General features: G+C 42.6%; 3 protein-coding genes across 3 annotated transcripts; all 3 read right to left on the bottom strand.

The window, feature by feature from the left end:
* Positions 1-1,642: 1,642 nt before the first annotated feature.
* LOC308362942 (uncharacterized protein) lies at positions 1,643-22,003 on the bottom strand (the record flags this gene model as incomplete). The annotated part of the gene is made up of 14 exons (XM_080835668.1): positions 1,643-1,840; positions 2,189-2,349; positions 2,819-2,894; positions 4,163-4,258; positions 4,805-4,956; positions 5,212-5,376; positions 5,752-5,884; positions 6,680-6,835; positions 7,336-7,416; positions 8,097-8,192; positions 8,743-8,894; positions 9,073-9,237; positions 9,953-9,979; positions 21,931-22,003. The coding sequence occupies 14 exons, from the start codon at positions 22,001-22,003 to the stop codon at positions 1,643-1,645; spliced, it is 1,731 nt and encodes a 576-aa protein (XP_080691794.1).
* On the bottom strand, positions 9,986-15,822 carry LOC308362050 (carbonic anhydrase 6-like; the record flags this gene model as incomplete). The annotated part of the gene is made up of 8 exons (XM_080834541.1): positions 9,986-9,991; positions 10,026-10,085; positions 10,551-10,711; positions 11,295-11,370; positions 13,135-13,230; positions 14,783-14,934; positions 15,169-15,333; positions 15,813-15,822. The coding sequence occupies 8 exons, from the start codon at positions 15,820-15,822 to the stop codon at positions 9,986-9,988; spliced, it is 726 nt and encodes a 241-aa protein (XP_080690667.1).
* Positions 15,941-21,596, bottom strand: LOC308362049 (carbonic anhydrase 6-like; the record flags this gene model as incomplete). The annotated part of the gene is made up of 8 exons (XM_080834540.1): positions 15,941-15,961; positions 16,109-16,204; positions 17,670-17,830; positions 18,061-18,136; positions 18,282-18,377; positions 20,442-20,593; positions 20,755-20,919; positions 21,590-21,596. The coding sequence occupies 8 exons, from the start codon at positions 21,594-21,596 to the stop codon at positions 15,941-15,943; spliced, it is 774 nt and encodes a 257-aa protein (XP_080690666.1).
* Positions 22,004-22,185: the final 182 nt, after the last annotated feature.

Here is a 22,185-nt window from a genome sequence, read left to right as displayed (position 1 = left end):
AGTTTTATGACTATGTGCTGAACTATAAACTAGTCGGAAAGAGGGGATTTTTACATCCACATGGATAATTACATGGACAATAATGCCTCCGAGGGACGGCCCAGTGTTCCGAAAGCCCAATATTCCGAAATCTCAATATTCCGAAAAATTGTCCCCCTGGCATAATTTAGAAATATTTTAAGTGGCACAAAACACGCATAGCATTTTATTTGCGCAGTGGAAAGGAGACGCTCACCGGGCTTTCACGCTTCTCACTTTTCCTAGGCAAGTTGGCAAGTTAATTTAGCCAACTCTGGTTCGAACCTTTTGACAGCTTGACACTTGGGCTCTTTCAGGTGCTGCGAGGGACTGGGTGCTCTCAAGGCCACTCTTTGGATCTAGTTGGATCTAAAGGTCTCGACATTTCTTCGGTTAGGAGATAGAAGATAAATAAATAAACTCGTCTTGTCCTTGCCTTACACTTTGTTGCTTCTCTCCCCCTCCCCTTCCCCTCACACAAACATAACAACCAGGACACGTTTGTTTGTAATAGTCGCTCTTTAATCATTATTCTTTTTGACATTAGAGAAGGCTTATAAAGTAACAAACCTGGGATATAACACCTGCTTCTTTCAATTAAGGGTCACTTGGGAAGAGGGTTTGCATTATGCCAAAGGACAACAGTGGACAAATAACAGTGGACAAGAATAACAAGTGTACTTAAATTGAACATCACCCCTCACCCATTACCTCTGCAAATAGTATTACAATTATTATTAAATTAGAATTGATCTTGATTTAGGGGCTGATAATAGCCCTGTAAACACATGTGACATTCAATTTAACAGTCTTAAATAAATGTACAGACTTAACACATAAACTTCTGACAACCATTTCCTTCATCTTTGTTATACGTATAAATTATGTCGCACCAGGACATGACAGAATCACCGGCCCCTTGATCTAACTGCAAACACAGAGAGGAAAACAGGTGGAATCCTAGAGCAGATTAAAGGATTATATGAAAAGATAACTGGTGCGTTTGTTGCATTTACCCGTACGCCTATGTCAACAAGAATACATGCACACCGTTATTCCTGAGAAGCCTGGAGGGTTGGGCAGCCCTGAGTATACACATCATACTGGCCACAGAGTAGAAATGACAAATCTTTTCTGTTACTTAAATGTATGATCTCAGACTTTGGTAGAAAAAAGAACTGTCTAGAAAGCAGGTTTTTAAAAAAAAACATGTAAGAGTACAAAAGAAAATAGCTACGTGTTTCACATTTAGAAAAGATTCCTGAGAAATTTCTCCGAACCTACAGCCGGAATCACCAAAGGTAAACCTTCCCATCCAGCCGGACTGAAGCCAGGCCCTCTGGAAGGTAAGGTCACCATCTCTCCTCCTGATGCTTAGCCCAGGCGAAAGATAGACCACAGCGCTGCTAGAGCCATTAGGGATGTGGTTGGGTTAGGTGTAAGTATAGGGTGTGGGTAATGGGTGCATGTGTTTTGCGTATTTGTGTGCTGGCCTAGAGGTCAATATGGGTGATGCGTGCAGTGGTAGTGGCTGTATGTGGGAGAGTGGGAAGGAGGTAGAGGGCGGAGGGCTGGGCTGGGCTGGGATGGGGGTGGGGGAAGGGGGGAAAAGGAGGGGTTAGGGTTAGATAAAGATAGAACACAGGGCTGCCAGTGCCAGAGCCGTTAGGGATGTGGTTGCCAAGGTGGTTGTAGCCTTTGATGACGGGTCGGTCGTAGGTGTGACCTCACGGCCGTTAAGGGGCTGCACGCCGCGGAACACGTTGACCATGAGCTCTGAGGTGCTGTCTCCAATCCTCACAGTGGTACTGAAGAGGTCAATCTGAAACCCAGAGACATTCATATTAACACATATACGCATATTCATGCATATCCGTATATTAATGCATATTAACGCATGTCCGCATATAAATGCATATTAACGCATGTCCGCATATTAATGCATATTAATGTATATCCGCATATTAATGCATATTAACACATATACTCATATTAACACATATCCTCATATTAACGCATATCCGCATATTAACACAAACCCATATATTAATGCACATTAACACATATCCGCATATTAAAGCATATGCTCATAATAATGCAACTTAATTCTGTAGGAACCCACTAAGCTAAATCAAATCAGACAGAAATGGCAGGGCCAATACAAACATACCAGATTTTGGCTGACTTTGACGGTGTCCTTAAAGACTGTCCAGATCACCGCCTCGTTACAGTTAGGCGTGGTCAGAGAACCGAGGTATCTGTAGTACGATGATGTGTCCACGCCACTGATGAGGTCATTCATGGAGATACCGCTGATGTTGACATACTGGCCTGGATACGGAGGAGAAGTCAGCATGTCACTTTAAAATAAATACATTGTTTCATTCGAATCCATATAATGTTGAAAGAAAAGAAAAAAAAAACAATTGTCCATTAAATCAAGTTTAAATTTTAAAGAGTCGCAGAACCTGAATAACCTTCACAGGTGAGGACAGTTTCCTCCTGCTGTTGCCTAGAGCAATGCTTCAGGTGTCATGGCAGCAGAATAAATCACACTGAGAGAAGATCAGATGTGTGATTGCGTGTGTGTGTGTGTGTGTGTGTTTGTGTGTGTGTGTGTGTGATTGTGCCGTGCGTCACCTCACCTTCCTCAGTGATGTTGTGTGTGTGTGTGTGTGTGTGTGTGTGTGTATGTGTGTGTGATTGTGCCGTGTGTGACCTCAACATCCTCAGTGATGTTGTGTGTGTGTGTGTGTGTGATTGTGCCGTGCGTGTGTGTGTGTGTCGTGCGTCACCTCACCATTCTCAGTGATGCTGGTGAGATGAGAGGCGAGTCTCCTCCAGCTCTCTGGCTGGTCCGTGGTGCCCGGGTCAACCTGCGGCAGGACAGGACAGAGACGGGAGATTCTCAGTTAGTAACACACACACACACACACACACACACACACACACACACACACCAGAGGTTCCGCTAGAGAAAAATGTTGCCGGTCAAAATGACCGGTAGAGTTTTCATTTGCCGGACATTTTAATAATAAGCCAGCCAAATATCGATTTCTGCTTCTAAATTAGCCTATTGAAGAAAACTGACGGCATGCGTAGCTTAAATAATAACATAATCAGGTAGTTTAGAATGCAACATGTTTATTTGCCTAAGTTTACAATGGGAAAAAACATTAATGTCTGATGCTCGTCAATAAGTGGCCTTTAATCGCAACCTGCTGTGGCGTTAAATTGAGCGCCGCAACATGGTCATTGCTCTGACTATGTTCAATGAGAGCAGTGATTCTAAAATTATTCGACCCTCTTGTGAATCCGTTGCGTCGTCCTGCCTTTTCGCAGTGCTAACAGAACATTTTATGAGACTATCAATTACCTCGCACCGGAACTTGTCACTCCATAACGACATAAACGCCCGACATTTCGTCTTTTTCTCTGGTGAAGCTGTTCGAACATCTAGGGCTTCAGGTATTCAGTGTTTGGAAAGTTCACGTTCTACATGAACTAGTTCAGTTCCTAGTTCATAATTCAAAGTTCACAGCTCCAAAAAAATAACTTGTTCAGTTCTTTTTTTCAATATGCTGCGAACTATAATTTTTCAAAATCTCTATCTGTCTGCAATACCGCTCTCGGCTCACGCAACTTTGGCGCGCTCGCACGTGCATAGACAGTATAATGAAATGAAACGCCTTCAGACGCAACACTGCAGGTATTACAGGTTCATCCTCGTCAGACGGTTTATCCTCATCAGTTGCGTTTGGCATCTGAAAAAAGCTTTTAAGGCTAGTCTGCTTGGCCATGTTTGATCCTTCTCACTCAATTCGCTCCTTGTTTGAAACCGACGGTTTACGCTTTATTTAAAATGCAGTATATGCGTGTTGTTTAATAACTTTCTAACGGCAGATTAGCCTGTTCCTTTAAAACATAATAAGGGCAGTGCACGTTTGCTTTATAGGCCTAAATATTAGGATTGTTGTCACATTCAGATTGTTTTTGCGAGACAGGATTTTTAAGAGATCAGACAATTTGACCGGTGAGCTGTAAAATTTTCGGACATTTCTATTTTTTTCCGGACAAAGACTGGCAATTACCGGACAACGGAAACGCTGACACACACACACACTCAACAGTACAGGGACAATACCTCGATGAAGAATCCCAGAGCAGCCAGTCCTTCACTGTCCTCTACAGCCGCTGTCACGCTCCCATTGTGGGTACTCTTGATGTTCACTATGTGCAACTGGAAGGAACAAACATGATATAAGAGCTTTGGAAAGGAACAAACATGATATTAGCGCTTTGGAAAGGAACTTGACTTAACCACATATGCATAGATACACCTTAGATGTCGGAGAGACAGTGGTAAAGGAGGTACAGAAGTCTTTTAGTAATCAGTGTAAAAAAATGTGAATACAATTGTATTCACCCTTGTAGGTCGCTTTGGATAAAAGTATCTGCTAAATGACTAAATGTAAATGTAAGATGACTTTTGACCTGTTGACAGTTTCAGACGGAAATCACACAATTACAAAGAATGTGTATTTGGTACTCAGCCCATTGTAGTGTTACACAAAAAAACGAACACATTTTTTTTTAAACAAATCTGGATGACAGTCTTACCTCCATGGGGTATCGCTTGCCATCCACGGTGACACACACACACACACACACACACAAACACACACACACACACACACACACACAAACACACACACACACACACACACACACACACACACACACACACACACACACACACACACACACACACACACTAATGTCCTACCTCCATGGGGTAGCGCTTGCCATCCACGGTGTGCTCGGAGCCAGGGCTGGAGCTCAGGTTCCCCCAGTGCAGATGGAACTGCAGCGTGTCATAGCTGGTGGAGAGAGCGCCTCCACTCACACTCAGCTTCCCTGATTTAAAATCCACCTTCACTAGAAACCAAAGGAGAGGAAAAAGAATGAGGAGGATGACTGAGAAAGTGGAGACCACGCCAACAGCTCCCGACAGAAGTGCGGTGCTCAACGTCTCCCGACAGAAGTGCGGTGCTCAACGTCTCCCGACAGAAGTGCGGTGCTCAACGTCTCCCGACAGAAGTGCGGTGCTCAACGTCTCCCGACAGAAGTGTGGTGCCTGAGAAAGTGGTAACCATGCCAACATAAGTGAGGTGCTTAATTTAGTCAAATTACCAGTATGGCCGGTGTTCTTGATCTTGGACATGGTGGTGTTGTCATCAAAGCCAGTGAAGGCGAAAGCCCCCAAATCAGCCTGAATACTGCCGCTAATGATGTCGATGGGAGACTGGCGGCTTCCGTTGCAGAACTCTGTCCTGATCCTGGGCCAGGTGGTGTCATCTGTTTTGCAAATAAAGTTTTATTGTTATAATTATTATTATTGTTTTCTTTAAAGACCCGGAGCCATTTCGGCGGTTTGTGAACGGCCCTGCCCCCTATTTAATAATCCGTTCTCTGCATTAAAAGCGACCACTAAACATAACAATGCATAGATAAACAACATCAATATCCCAGTAAGTCCAGTGACCTAAAATTGAAACATATTAATGAAGTGCTGGTTAACGGCTCATTGTGGTGTGGGTACTCTCTGGACAAGTCACAGGGTTTTTATATGCACATAATGTAGAAGCAAACTAATTAAATGAATGATTATTATTACTATAATTATTATTATTATTATTATTATTATTAATATTAAATTAAAATGTCACTTACTGCATGTGGGTAGATGATAGCACCAATCTATCGCTACCTCTCGGCCGTTAAGGGGCTGCACGTTACGGAACACGTTGACCATGAGCTCTGAGGTGCTGTCTCCAATCCTCACAGTGGTACTGAAGAGGTCAATCTGAAACCAGAGACATTCATATTAACACATATCTTCATATTAATGCATATTAACGCATGTCCGCATATAAATGCATATTAACGCATGTCCGCATATAAATGCATATTAACGCATGTCCGCATATAAATGCATATTAACGCATGTCCGCATATTAATGCATATTAACGCATGTCCGCATATTAATGAATATTAACACATATCCTCATATTAACACATATACTCATATTAACACATATCCTCATATTAATGCATATCCTCATATTAATGCATATCCTCATATTAAAGCATATCCTCATATTAACACATATCCTCACATAGACGCATATTAACGCATTAACTCATATTAATGCATATCCGCATATCCGCATATTAACGCATATCCTCATATAGACGCACATTGACACATATCCTCATATTTACTCATATCCTTATATTATCAATATCCTCATATTAACACATATCCTCATATAGACGCACATTGACACATATCCTCATATTAACTCATATCCTTATATTATCAATGTCCTCATATTAACACATATACTCATATTAACTCATATTAACACATATCCTCATATTAACGCATATTAACGCATTAACTCATATTAACGCATATCCTCATATTAACACATATCCTCATATTAACGCATATTAACACATTAACTCATATTAACGTTTATCCTCATATTAACACATATCCTTATATTAACGCAACTTAATTCTGTAGGCATCCATAAGAACCCACTAAGCTTAATCAAATCAGACAGAAATGCAATACAAACAATACAAACATACCAGATTTTGGCTGACTTTGACGGTGTCCTTAAAGACTGTCCAGATCACCGCCTCGTTACAGTTAGGCGTGGTCAGAGAACCGAGGTATCTGTAGTACGATGATGTGTCCACGCCGCTGATGAGGTCATTCATGGAGATACCGCTGATGTTGACATACTGGCCTGGATACGGAGGAGAAGTCAGCATGTCACTTTAAAATAAATACATTGTTTCATTCGAATCCATATAATGTTGAAAGAAGACCAAAAAAACAAAAAAAAACAATTGTCCATTAAATCAAGCTTAAATATTAAAGAGTCGCAGAACCTGAATAACCTTCACAGGTGAGGACAGTTTCCTCCTGCTGTTGCCTAGAGCAACGCTTCAGGTGTCATGGCAGCAGAATAAATCAGAGAAGGTCAGATGTGTGATTGTGCCGTGCGTCACCTCACCTTCCTCAATGATGTTGTGAGTACGTGTGTGTGTGTGTGTGTGTGTGTGTGTGTGTGTGTGTGATTGTGTCTTGCGTCACCTCACCTTCCTCAGTGATGTTGTGTGTGTGTGGTGTGCCATACGCCACCTCACCTTCCTCAATGATGTTGTGAGTACGTGAGTGTGTGTGTGTGTGTGTGTGTGTGTGTGTGTGTGTGTGTGTGTGTGTGTGTGCCGTGCGTCACCTCACCATTCTCAGTGATGCTGGTGAGATGAGAGGCGAGACTCCTCCAGCTCTCTGGCTGGTCCGTGGTGCCCGGGTCAACCTGCGGCAGGACAGGATAGAGACGGGAGATTCTCAATTAGACACACACACACACATGCAGCGGACACACACACACACACTCACACACACACATACAAACCCTCCCTTGTTTAACTAACATCCAATACTGAGCTTTTTAGGATGAGTAACAGTGACGGTAGACAATTCAAGACAATTCAATTCAATACGATTCGATTCGATTCGATTCGATTCGATCCGATCCGATTCGATTCGATTCGATTCGATTCGACTCGACTCGACTCGACTCGACTCGACTCGACTCGACTCGACTCGACTCGATTCGATTTGATACGATTCGAATCGATTCGATTCGATTCAGTTCAGTTCAGTTCAGGAGAGTTCAATTCAATTCAATTCAATTCAATTCAATTCAATTCAATTCAATTCAATTCAATTCAATTCAATTCAATTCAATTCAATTCAATTCAATTCAATTCAATTCAATTTTATTTCGCCATGTATACAGACACTAGGAATTTGGTTTGGTATTTTCCATGCAGGCCATAGCATCGCAAATAAAACAACAGGACAAAACAGAACAACAGTACAGGGTCAATACCTCAATGAAGAAGCTGAGAGCAGCCAGTCCACACACACACACACACACACACACACACACACACACACACACACACACACACAGCAGTACAGGGACAATACCTCGATGAAGAATCCCAGAGCAGCCAGTCCTTCACTGTCCTCTACAGCCGCTGTCACGCTCCCATTGTGGGTACTCTTGATGTTCACTATGTGCAACTGGAAGGAACAAACATGATATTAGAGCTTTGGAAAGGAACAAACATGATATTAGCGCTTTGTAAAGGAACTTGACTAAACCGCATCTGCATAGATACACCTTAGATGTCGGAGAGACAGTGGTACAGGAGGTAGAGAAGTCTTTTAGTAATCAGTGTAAAAAAATGTGAATACATTTGTATTCACCCTTGTAGGTCGCTTTGGATAAAAGTATCTGCTAAATGACTAAATGTAAATGTAAGATGACTTTTGACCTGTTGACAGTTTCAGACGGAAATCACACAATTACAAAGAATGTGTATTTGGTACTCAGCCCATTGTAGTGTTACACAAAAAAACGAACACATTTTTTTTTAAACAAATCTGGATGACAGTCTTACCTCCATGGGGTATCGCTTGCCATCCACGGTGACACACACACACACACACACACACAAACACACACACACACACACACACAAACACACACACACACACACACACACACACACACACACACACACACACACACACACACACACACACACACACACACACACTAATGTCCTACCTCCATGGGGTAGCGCTTGCCATCCACGGTGTGCTCGGAGCCAGGGCTGGAGCTCAGGTTCCCCCAGTGCAGATGGAACTGCAGCGTGTCATAGCTGGTGGAGAGAGCGCCTCCACTCACACTCAGCTTCCCTGATTTAAAATCCACCTTCACTGAAACCAAAGAAAAGGAAAAAGAATGAGGAGGATGACTGAGAAAGTGGAGACCACGCCAACAGCTCCCGACAGAAGTGCGGTGCTCAACGTCTCCCGACAGAAGTGCGGGGCCTGAGAAAGTGGTAACCATGTCAACAGAAGTGCTGTGCTAAATGTACACATTAAGTCAAATTACCGGTATGGCCGGTGTTCTTGATCTTGGACATGGTGGTGTTGTCATCAAAGCCAGTGAAGGAGAACGCCCCCAAATCAGCCTGAATATTTGTGCTAATAATGTCGATGGGAGACTGACGGCTTCCGTTGCAGAACTCTGTCCTGATCGTGGGCCAGGTGGCGTCATCTGTTTGGGAGAGAAAATACATTTTAGCGGTCTACTGCAGTTGAACCTGTTTGCAATGGAATCTTCAAAAAAACTTGAAACCCTCCCACCGAAAGCCCCCGGCCCGGAGACAAAGCGGGGATAAGCATTGCTAAGAGGGGGGCGTGGGGGGTGGGGGGTAGCATTATTTGGAACAGGTTTGAGGAACCTGAAGAAACAACGGCAGAAAATCAATACAGGAGTCCCAAAAAACTCGCTTTCCATTCTTAAGGGTTTGAAGGCTGCGGGCAGAGTATCAGATCGCACATGACGACACGTCCTGACTTTAAAACAAAATCACTTAAATTCCATTTGAAATGAGGCGTGCAACTGGATGGAGACGTAGGCAACCACTCAACCTCTTTACATTAAGCACTTTGAGCTGCATTCATTTGCAAATAAAGTTTTATTGTTATAATTATTATTATTGTTTTCTTAAAAGACCCGGAGCCATTTCGGCGGTTTGTGAACGGCCCTGCCCCCATTTAATAATCCGTTCTCTGCATTAAAAGCGACCACTAAACACAACAATGCATAGATAAACAACACCAATATCCCAGTAAGTCCAGTGACCTAAAAGTGAAACATAAGGTGTGTACTTTCTGAAGTCACAGGGCTTTTATATGCACATAATGTAGAAGCAAACAAATTAAATGAATTATTATTATTATTATTATTAAATGAAAATGCCACTTACTGCATGTGGGTAGATGATAGCACCAATCTATCGCTACCTCTCGGCCGTTAAGGGGCTGCACGTTACGGAATACGTTGACCATGAGCTCTGAGGTGCTGTCTCCAATCCTCACAGTGGTACTGAAGAGGTCAATCTGAAACCCAGAGACATTCATATTAACACATATCCTCACATTAACGCATATCCGTATATTAATGCATACCCTCACATTAACACATATCCGCTTATTAACACATATCCGCATATTAATGCATATAAACACATATCGGCATATTAATGCATATCCACATTTTGATGCCTGTTAACGCATATTCTCACATTAACACATATCCTCACATTAATGCATATTCTCATATTAACGCATATCCACATATTAACGCATATCCTCATATTAACGCATATCCGCATATTAACGCATATCCTCATATTAACGCATATCCGCATATTAACGCATATCCTCATATTAACACATATCCGCATATTAACGCATATCCTCAAATAGACGCATATTAACGCATATCCTCATATTAACACATATCCTCATATAGACGCATATTAATCAAATCAGACAGAAATGGCAGGGCCAATACAAACATACCAGATTTTGGCTGACTTTGACGGTGTCCTTAAAGACTGTCCAGATCACCGCCTCGTTACAGTTAGGCGTGGTCAGAGAACCGAGGTATCTGTAGTACGATGATGTGTCCACGCCACTGATGAGGTCATTCATGGAGATACCGCTGATGTTGACATACTGGCCTGGAAACGGAGGAGAAGTCAGCGTGTCACTTTAAAATAAATACATTGTTTCATTCGTAATGTTGAAAGAAAAGAAAAAAAAACAATTATCCATTAAATCAAGTTTAAATTTTAAAGAGTCGCAGAACCTGAATAACCTTCACAGGTGAGGACAGTTTCCTCCTGCTGATGCCTAGAGCAACGCTTCAGCTGTCCCTTCAGGTGTCCCTCTCTCTCTCTCCCTCTCTCTCCCTCTCTTTCTCTCTCTCCCTCTCTTTCACTCTCTCCTTCCTGCTGTTGCCTAGAGCAACGCTTCAGGTGTCATGGCAGCAGAATAAATCACACTGAGAGAAGATCAGATGTGTGATTGTGCCGTGTGTCACCTCACCTTCATCAGTGATGTGTGTGTGTGTGTGTGTGTGTGTGTGTGTGTGTGTGATAGTGCCGTGCGTGACCTCAACATCCTCAGTGATGTTGTGTGTGTATGTGTGTGTGTGTGATTGTGCCGTGCGTGACCTCAACATCCTCAGTGATGTTGTGTGTGTGTGTGTGTGTGTGTGTGTGTGTGAGTGTGTGTGTGTGACTGTGTCGTGCGTCACCTCACCATTCTCAGTAATGCTGGTGAGATGAGAGGCGAGACTCCTCCAGCTCTCTGGCTGGTCCGTGGTGCCCGGGTCAACCTGCGGCAGGACAGGATAGAGACGGGAGATTCTCAATTAGACACACACACACACACATGCAGCGGACACACACACATACACACTCACACACACACACACACACCCACACACACGCAAGCACGCACGCACGCACGCACACAAACACATACATTCAAACCCTCCCGTGTTTAACTAACATCCAATACTGAGCTTTTTAGGATGAGTAACAGTGACGGCACACAACTCAATTCAATTCAATTCGATACGATTCGATTTGATTCGATACGATACGATTCGATTCGATTCGATTCGATTCGATTCGATTCGATTCGATTCGATTCGATTCGATTCGATTCGATTTGATTTGATTTGATTTGATTCGATTCGGTTCAGTTCAGTTCAGGGCCTCATTTCCCGATAACGACGTATCTTAACGTTCTACGTGGATTTTGGCGACATAGTAGACTCAGTAACACTTTCTACTTACGAGCGTTTCCCGAACATCATCTTAAAGTCAGGTGCACGAGCGCAACGTGCACGAGTTCTTAAGTATCTCTTAGGAGCTGTTTACGTCACGTTAACCTGTTTACGTTAATTGCTGTGAAATTAGCTAGCCTATGCGTGCATCGAACGTGCACTGTGCACTGAATTCGGGGGCAGGGATAGTAACGCCATCTCCAGTCAGAGTATTTAAACTGTGTTCCCATTGTAAGGACATTTATTAGCTCACGATCTGTCTGAGAGTGGGCTGTCAATTATAAAGCAATTGGGTTCTAGCGCGTAATTTAGCTGTTTCTGATTGGACGAGAGACGTTCCATGCTATAGGTTATTCGTCAACATACCTACAGTTACGGGACTTTTCACAGCTAAAAATAAATCACTCCGCGATGAAACATTCGCATTGATGATAACCGTTAATTCAAAGTTTTTAAAATTCCAAACCAAGACGTTGACAATGGAACTATTTTTTGTTGCGGAGAAACAATGGCGAAATAAACCATTTTTAATCAATAACTTTGTGTTGAAATGTTAATTTGTTGACGGTAGAATTGTTTTATAAAAGCAGTATAGCACTCGTGGGAGTGCGGCCGAGTGGCGTAGGCAACAACACCCGTGTGATTATCCCTTACCTACCCCACTCCCACTCGTGCTATATTGCTTAATTATTTTTATTTTGATGGGAATAGGCAGGTGAAACAATGACATTCTCATGATGTGCTATACACAGAAACATCCTTTGGATTTCTTCTATAATAGGCCGAACGACGGCCCTGGTGGATTGCATCGCTAAGTGTGAAGTTACTGCTGGATTGCATCGCTAAGTGTGAAGTTACTACTGGTCCTGACCACACGTAGAATTCTTCTCAACGAAAGATAAACTTAAGCTAAGTGCCGCGTCGGGAAACCGGTCTGCAATGTAGGATTCCTCTTACGAACAATTTCAAGTCCTTTTTAGGCTAAGTGCGCGTTCGGGAAACGAGGCCCTGTTCAATTCAATTCAATTCAATTCAATTCAATTCAATTCAATTCAATTCAATTCAATTCAATTCAATTCAATTTTATTTCGCCATGTATACAGACACTAGGAATTTGGTTTGGTATTTTCCATGCAGGCCATAGTATCGCAAATAAAACAACAGGACAAAACAGAACAACAGTACAGGGACATTACCTGAAGCTTAGCGCAGCCAGTCCACACACACACACACACACACACACACACACACACACACACACACACACACACACACACACCCACACACTCAGCAGAACAGGGACAATACCTCGATGAAGAATCCCAGAGCAGCCAGTCCTTCACTGTCCTCTACAGCCGCTGTCACGCTCCCATTGTGGGTACTCTTGATGTTCACTATGTGCAACTGGAAGGAACAAACATGATATTAGCGCTTTGGAAAGGAACAAACATGATATTAGAGCTTTGGAAAGGAACAAACATGATATTAGCGCTTTGTAAAGGAACAAACATGATATTAGCGCTTTGTAAAGGAACAAACATGATATTAGAGCTTTGGAAAGGAACAAACATGATATTAGAGCTTTGGAAAGGAACAAACATGATATTAGCGCTTTGGAAAGGAACAAACATGATATTAGAGCTTTGGAAAGGAACAAACATGATATTAGAGCTTTGGAAAGGAACAAACATGATATTAGCGCTTTGTAAAGGAACTTGACTTAACCACATATGCATAGATACACCTTAGATGTCGGAGAGACAGTGGTAAAGGAGGTACAGAAGTCTTTTAGTAATCAGTGTAAAAAAAATGTGAATACATTTGTATTCACCCTTGTAGGTCGCTTTGGATAAAAGTATCTGCTAAATGACTAAATGTAAGATGACTTTTGACCTGTTGACAGTTTCAGACGGAAATCACACAATTACAAAGAATGTGTGTTTGGTACTCAGCCCATTGTAGTGTTACACAAAGAAACGAACACATTTTCTTTTTAACAAATCTGGATGAAAGTCCAACCTCCAACCTCCTCCACACACACACACACACACACACACACACACACACACACACACACACACACACACACACACACACACACACACACACACACACACACACACACACACACACACACACACACACACACACACTAAATGTAATGTCCTACCTCCATGGGGTAGCGCTTGCCATCCACGGTGTGACACACACACACACACACACACACACACACACACACACACTAAATGTAATGTCCTACCTCCATGGGGTATCTCTTGCCATCCACGGTGTGACACACACACACACACACACACACACACACACACACACACACACACACACACACACACACTAAATGTAATGTCCTACCTCCATGGGGTAGCGCTTGCCATCCACGGTGTGACACACACACACACACACACACACACACACACACACACACACACACACACACTAAATGTGATGTCCTACCTCCATGGGGTAGCGCTTGCCATCCACGGTCTGACACACACACACACACACACACACACACACACACACACACACACTAAATGTAATGTCCTACCTCCATGGGGTAGCGCTTGCCATCCACGGTGTGACACACACACACACACACACACACACACACACACACACACACACACACTAAATGTAATGTCCAACCTCCATGGGGTATCTCTTGCCATCCACGGTGTGACACACACACACACACACACACACACACACACACACACACACTAAATGTAATGTCCTACCTCGATGGGGTAGCGCTTGCCATCCACGGTGTGACACACACACACACACACACACACACACACACACACACACACACTAAATGTAATGTCCAACCTCCATGGGGTATCTCTTGCTATCCACGGTGTGACACACACACACACACACACACACACACACACACACACACACACACACACACACACATGTAATAATGTCCTACCTCCATGGGGTAGCGCTTGCCATCCACGGTGTGCTCGGAGCCAGGGCTGGAGCTCAGGTTCCCCCAGTGCAGATGGAACTGCAGCGTGTCATAGCTGGTGGAGAGAGCGCCTCCACTCACACTCAGCTTCCCTGATTTAAAATCCACCTTCACTAGAAACCAAAGGAGAGGAAAAAGAATGAGGAGGATGACTGAGAAAGTGGAGACCACGCCAACAGCTCCCGACAGAAGTGCGGTGCTCAACGTCTCCCGACAGAAGTGCGGTGCTCAACGTCTCCCGACAGAAGTGTGGTGCTCAACAGCTCCCGACAGAAGTGCGGGGCCTGAGAAAGTGGTAACCATGCCAACAGAAGTGCGGTGCTTAAAGTACAATATAGTCAAATTACCGGTATGGCCGGTGTTCTTGATCTTGGACATGGTGGTGTTGTCATCGAAGCCAGTGAAGGACAACGCCCCCAAATCAGTCTGAATATTGGCGCTAATGATGTCGATGGGAGACTGACGACTTCCGTTGCAGAACTCTGTCCTGATCGTGGGCCAGGTGGCGTCATCTGTTTGAGTGGGAGAGAAAATACATTTTAGCGGTCTACTGCAGTTAAACCTGTTGCAATGGAATCTTCACAAAAATGTGAAACCCTCCAGCCGAAAGCCCCCGGAGACAAAGCGGGGATAAGCATTGCTAAGAGGGGGGCGTGGGGGTTGGTATCATAATTTGGGACAGGTTTGAGGAACCTGAAGAAACTACGGCAGAAAATCAATCCAGGAGTCCCACAAAACTCGCTTTTGAATTCTAAAGAAGAAAAGGGGGAAGCACTGCTGGAACGGGGTCGGTGCCCTTTAGAACGGGTTTGAGGACTGCAGGCAGAGTATCAGATCACACATGATGACACCTCCCGACTTTACGACAAAATCACTGAAGTTCCATTTGAAATGAGGCGTGCAACTGGATGGAGACGTAGGCAACCACTCAAGCTACCTCTTTACATAAAGTTTTATTGTTATAATTATTATTATTATTTTCTTAAAAGACCTGGAGCCATTTTGGCGCCCTGCCCCCCATTTAATAATCTGTTCTCTGCATTAAAAATGACCACTAAACATAACAATGCGTCCAGTGACCTAAAAGTTAAACATATTAATGACGTGCTGGTTAACGGCTCATTGTTGTTTGGGTACTTTCTGGACAAGTCACAGGGCTTTTATACGCACATAATGTAGAAGACAACTAATTAAATGAATTATTATTATTACTATTATTATTATTATTAATAAATTAAAATGTCACTTACTGCACGTGGGTAGATTATAGCACCAATCTATCGCTACCTCACGGCCGTTAAGGGGCTGCACGTTACGGAACACGTTGACCATGAGCTCTGAGGTGTTGTCTCCAATCCTCACAGTGGTACTGAAGAGGTCAATCTGAAACCCAGAGACATTCATATTAACACATATCCTCATATTAACACATATCCGCTTATTAATGCATAGTGCTGTCAAACGATTCAAATATTTAATCGCGATTAATCGCATTTTTATCATGGTTAACTCAAAATTAATCGCGATTAATCGCAAATTTGTATCTATTCTAAATGTCCCTTACATTTTGCATCATTTTTATTTTATTTTAATGCTCTTATCAACATGGAAAAGTGGATTGGCTTGCTTTATGCAATGTTTTATTTGATTGAAAAACAACATTGGTAGACAGGGCGGAACAAGATAAAATTATAAAGTGCACATTTCAGATAAACAAGGACTCAGCCTATTAATGCATATTAACGCATATCCGCATATTAATGCATATTAACGCATATCCGCATATTGATGCATATCCGCATATTAATGCATATTAACCCTTGTCCGCAAATTGATGAATATCCGCATATTAACACATATCCTCATATTAACACATATACTCACATTAACTCATATTAACACATATCCTCATAATAAAGAATATCCTCATATTAACGCATATCCTCACATTAACGCATATCCTCATATTAACACATTTCCTCATATTAAGTAAGGGATAATGTATAGAACGCCGGTCATTGTCGGGAAAAAAGCCCCGATAGGGCGAACAGCACCCCGACGCGAAGCGGAGGGGTGTTGCTTCACCCTGAAGGGGCTTATTTCCCGACAATGACCGGCGTTCTATTCATTATCCCGCTTATTATACGGCTACTTATTAACACAGTGTGTCTTTTACAATGTATTTGTTACTATACGTAGTGTTAAAAAGCAGAGAAATAGTTCGCCAAAGACGTTGAACTTCAAAGACGTTGAACATTCTTTAGAACACAGCTGCTCAACCGTCCGCTGAAACTCCATTGATAAGTTACCGGAATACTCGCGGAGTGCTATGAAAGTCGTGAATCAGAGGCAAAAAGGCCACTTTCCTTGACAGCGGTCATTATTGCATAGCAACGGTCCGCTATCGGTTAATAACGGACCGCAGAACGTTTGGAAGCCCCATTCAAGTGAATGGAGCATTCTACAGCATTAAGAAGAGCCGAGTAATAACGCATATTAACGCATATCCTCACATTAACACATATTAACGCATATCCTCACATTAACACATATTAACGCATATCCTCCTCATATTAACACATATCCTCATAATAACGCATATCCTCACATTAACGCATATCCTCATATTAACGCATATCCTCATATAGATGCATATTAAGTTAACACATATCCTCACATTAACTCATATTAACACATATCCTCATATTAACGCATATCCACATATTAACACATATCCTCATATTAACACATATCCTTATATTAACGCAACTTAATTCTGTAGGCATCCATAAGAACCCACTAAGCTAAATCAAATCAGACAGAAATGGCAGGGCCAATACAAACATACCAGATTTTGGCTGACTTTTACGGTGTCCTTAAATACTGTCCATATCACTGCCTCGTTACAGTTAGGCGTGGTCAGAGAACCGAGGTATCTGTAGTACGATGCAGTGTTTACGCCGCTGATGAGGTCATTCATGGAGATACCGCTGATGTTGACATACTGGCCTGGATACGGAGGAGAAGTCAGCATGTCACTTTAAAACAAACACAGTTTCAAATCCATCCAATGTTGAATAAAGACCAGGTCCGTTTCCTCCTGCTGATGCCTAGGGCAACGCTTCAGGTGTCATGGCAGCACAGAGAGAGAAGATCAGATGTGTGATTGTGCCGTGCCGTGTGTGTGTGTGTGTGTGTGTGTGTGTGTGTGTGTGTGTGTGTGCCGTGCGTCACCTCACCATTCTCAGTGATGCTGGTGAGATGAGAGGCGAGTCTCCTCCAGCTCTCTGGCTGGTCCGTGGTGCCCGGGTCAACCTGTGGTGGGACAGGACAGAGACGGGAGATTCTCAATTAGACACACACACACACACACACACACACACACACACACACACACACACACACACACACACACACACACACACACACACACACACACTCAACAGTACAGGGTCAATACCTCAATGAAGAATCCCAGAGCAGCCAGTCCTTCACTGTCCTCTACAGCTTCTGTCACATTCATATTGTGGGTACTCTTGATGTTCACTATGTGCAACTGGAAGGAACAAACATGATATTAGAGCTTTGGAAAGGAACTTGACTTAACCGCATATGCATAGATACACCTTAGATGATGTGGGATATTTTAATATGAGTCAGAAGTAATGTTAGATAATTAATTTAATTAGTATGAGGGTTAGTCATACACACACAAGATGATTTCAATAAGAGGAAAATGGGTGGGTCATTTGGTTCAGTTTAAAGCATTCTGATTGGACGGAGTCAGGTTAGAAGTTAGCATTTGATTGGTTACAGGGTCAGCCAGTCTGGGCCTCGTTTCCCGAACGCGCACTTAGCCTAAAAAGCACTTGAAATCGCTCGTAAGAGGATTCCTACGTTGCAGACGGGTTTCCCAACGCCACACTTAGCTTAAGTGTATCTTTCATTGAGAGGAATTCTACGTGTGGTCAGGACCAGTAGTAACTTCACACTTAGCGATGTAATCCACCAGGGGCGTCGTTCGACCGTCGTTCGGAAGAAACGGGAATTAAAAAAAAAAAACATGGCTACTTGAAGCGAGGAATATTTTACATGAATAAAGCTATCTACACAACTTTTTATATGTTTATAATGACTCGGTTTGATCGGAAATGTGCTACGCGACCAATGCAGAGTATTTAGGTCTTGACTGAAGCTTTCAAACAGTAGTTTGATGGCACATTTAGCGCTTATGCCACCACTCCATTGGCTTATATGGTAGCTTCTAGCTAGATGGTTGTATGTTATGTAGAAGAAATCCAAACGATGTTTCTGTGTATAGCACATCATGAGAATGTCATTGTTTCACCTGCCTATTCCCATCAAAATAGTAATAAAGAATATTGAGTATTTGAAAATAAAGATTAGGCTATACAAAACTAGTGCATTGCCCGTAGGAATTATGCATTCTGTAGTGTTAGCAGACGTAGGGCTGTTGGGTAGTGTAATGGCAAGACATATTTGCACTCCACATAGGTACAGGTTACACTGAAGTATTATTGTGATGCATGTTTCCTTTTCATTAAGAAATGTGTTAATGGTAGCCTTTTTGGAGAGTTACCAACAAATAAAGTTTGAGATTATGTAGTGGATGCAGTTGAATATACTGTAGATGTCAACGTTGCTGTCTAAACTATAAACTAAATGTCATAAAGAAAGACATTATTTAAAATGAAGTTATGGTTGAAATAGGATCACTTCTTTATTGTAAGGGTAAGTGTAGGGCAAGAATGGTCATGCAGTTGGACTCAAATGTAGGTTAATTTTATTGAATGTATGTAGCCTACTGTACTGTATGACTTTGATGATGCTAGCTTTGACAGCCCACTCTCAGACAGATCGTAATAAATGTCCTTACAATGGGAACACAGTTTAAATAGGCTTCTCTGCTGGAGATGGCGTTACTATCCCCGCCCCGAATTTAGTGCACATTGCACGTTCGATGCACGCATAGGCTAGCTAATTTCACAGCAATTAACGTAAACAGGTTAACCTGACGTAAACAGCTCCTAAGAGCTACTTAAGAACTCGTGCACGTTGCGCTCGTGCACCTGACTTTAAGTTGATGGTTGGGAAACGCACGTAAATACAAAGTGCTACTTAGTGTACGATGTCGCGAAAATCCACGTAGGCCGTTAAGATACATCGTTATCGGGAAACGAGGCCCAGGGCTAGAGAGGGAGTTTCAGGTTAAGGTTTATATGGCTTGGCCGAAGGGCCAGATGTAATTTCAGGCATTCATCTCTTTACTGTGGCTTAATTTACTGCAGTAAATCTGTTTTGAACAACGTGTCCTTTGTCTGAGCTTCTGATTATGAAAATAGTTTAATATTTAGAATTGGCCACTACAATGACTTTGTACCTGTTGACCGTTTTCAGACGGAAATCTCACAAATAAAAAGAATGTGTGTTTGGTACTCAGCCCATTGTAGTGTTACAAAAAAAAACGATTTTTTTTTTTTTTTTTAACGAATCTGAATGACAGTTCTACCTCCATGGGGTAGCGCCTGCCATCCACGGTGTGACACACACACAAGCACAAACACACACACACACACACACACTAAATGTAATGTCCTACCTCCATGGGGTAGCGCTTGCCATCCACGGTGTGCTCGGAGCCAGGGCTGGAGCTCAGGTTCCCCCAGTGCAGATGGAACTGCAGCGTGTCATAGCTGGTGGAGAGAGCGCCTCCACTCACACTCAGATTCCCTGTTTTAAAATCCACCTTCACTAGAAACGAAAGAAAAGGGAAAAAAAGAATGGAGGATGGAGGTGGAGAACACGCCAACTTCTCCCGGCAGAAGTGAGGTGCTCAACATCACCCGACAGTAGTGCGGTGCTCAACATCACCGACAGTAGTGAGGTGCTTAATGTGCAATTTAGTCAATTACCGGTCTTGCCGGTGTTCTTGATCTTGGACATGGTGGTGTTGTCATCGAAACCGGTGAAGGCGAAAGCCCCCAAATCAGCCTGAATACTGCCGCTAATGATGTCGATGGGAGACTGGCGGCTTCCATTGCAGAACTCTGACACGATGGTGGGCCAGGTGGCTTCATCTGTTTGAGTGGGAGAGAAAATACTGCAGTTGAACCTGTCGCAATGCAGTTGAACCTGTCGCAATGGAATCTGTTTGAGTGAGAAAGACATTTTTTTTTAATTTTAGCGGTCTACTTTAGTTGAACCTGTTGCAATGGAATCTTCACAAAAACGTGAAGCCCAGAGACAAAGCGGGGATAAGCATTGCTAAGAGGGGGGCGTGGGGGGGGGGGGGGGTAGCATTATTTGGAACAGGTTTTAGGAACCTAAAGAAACAACGGCAGAAAGTCAATACAAGAGTCTCACAAAACTCGCCTTCCAATCCTAAGGGTTTGAAGGCTGCAGGCAGAGTATCAGATCACACGACACCTCATGACTTTAAAACAAAATCACTGAAATTCCATTTGAAATGAGGCGTGCAACTGGATGGAGACATAGACAACCACTCAAGCTTCCTCTTTACATTACAGCACTTTGAGCTGCATTCTTTTGCATGAAAGGTGCTAAATAAATAAAGTTTAATTATTATTATTTTCTTAAAAGACGCAGAGCCAAATCGGCGGTTTCGGTTAATCCATTATCCGCATTAAAAGCGACCACTAAACACAACCATGCGTAGATAATCAACATCAATATCCCAGTAATTCCAGTGATCTAAAAGTTAAACATATTAATGACGTGCTGGTTAACGGCTCATTGTGGTGTGGGTACTCTCTGGACTAGTCACAGGGCTTGTATATGCACATAATGTAGAAGCAACAAATTAAATTTATTATTATTATTATCACTATTATTAATAATACATTTAAATATCACTTACTGCATGTGGGTAGATGATAGCACCAAGCTGTAAGGGATTTGGTGATGCAGGTTAGAAATACATCAGGAAGAAAAACACATTTATTTTTGTATTTTTTATGTATGTATTGGAGTCTGTCATGTCGATTCTGATAAACAATAATCGCTTAAATACTTTTAAAATGCCAGGAACAAAAACGCATGATACATATACGGGGAAAGTCTTATCTTACCCACACTGGATCCAGCTCCAAAAGCAGACGGAAGCAGGCAAGCAAGGACGGTAATCAGACACAAGGAATGCATCTGGACACACATCAGAAAAAGACAAAAACCCTTTGAGCTAACGAAACTATACAAACAGCCTTGAGAATACGAGTCCGTAATTCTAAATCACCTAACAAATATAAATAGTGAATAATTCCCCCCTAGCCTAAAATTCTGAATTTAAACAGTTGTTAAATGTTAATTATATGTACATTTAATTT

Source organism: Sprattus sprattus (genome assembly GCF_963457725.1).
Source record: "Sprattus sprattus genome assembly, chromosome: 3".
In the NCBI taxonomy this organism is placed as follows: Eukaryota; Metazoa; Chordata; class Actinopteri; order Clupeiformes; family Clupeidae; genus Sprattus; species Sprattus sprattus.
The sequence above is the reverse complement of the archived record's forward strand: the minus strand, read 5'-3'. Positions and strand labels throughout refer to the sequence as shown.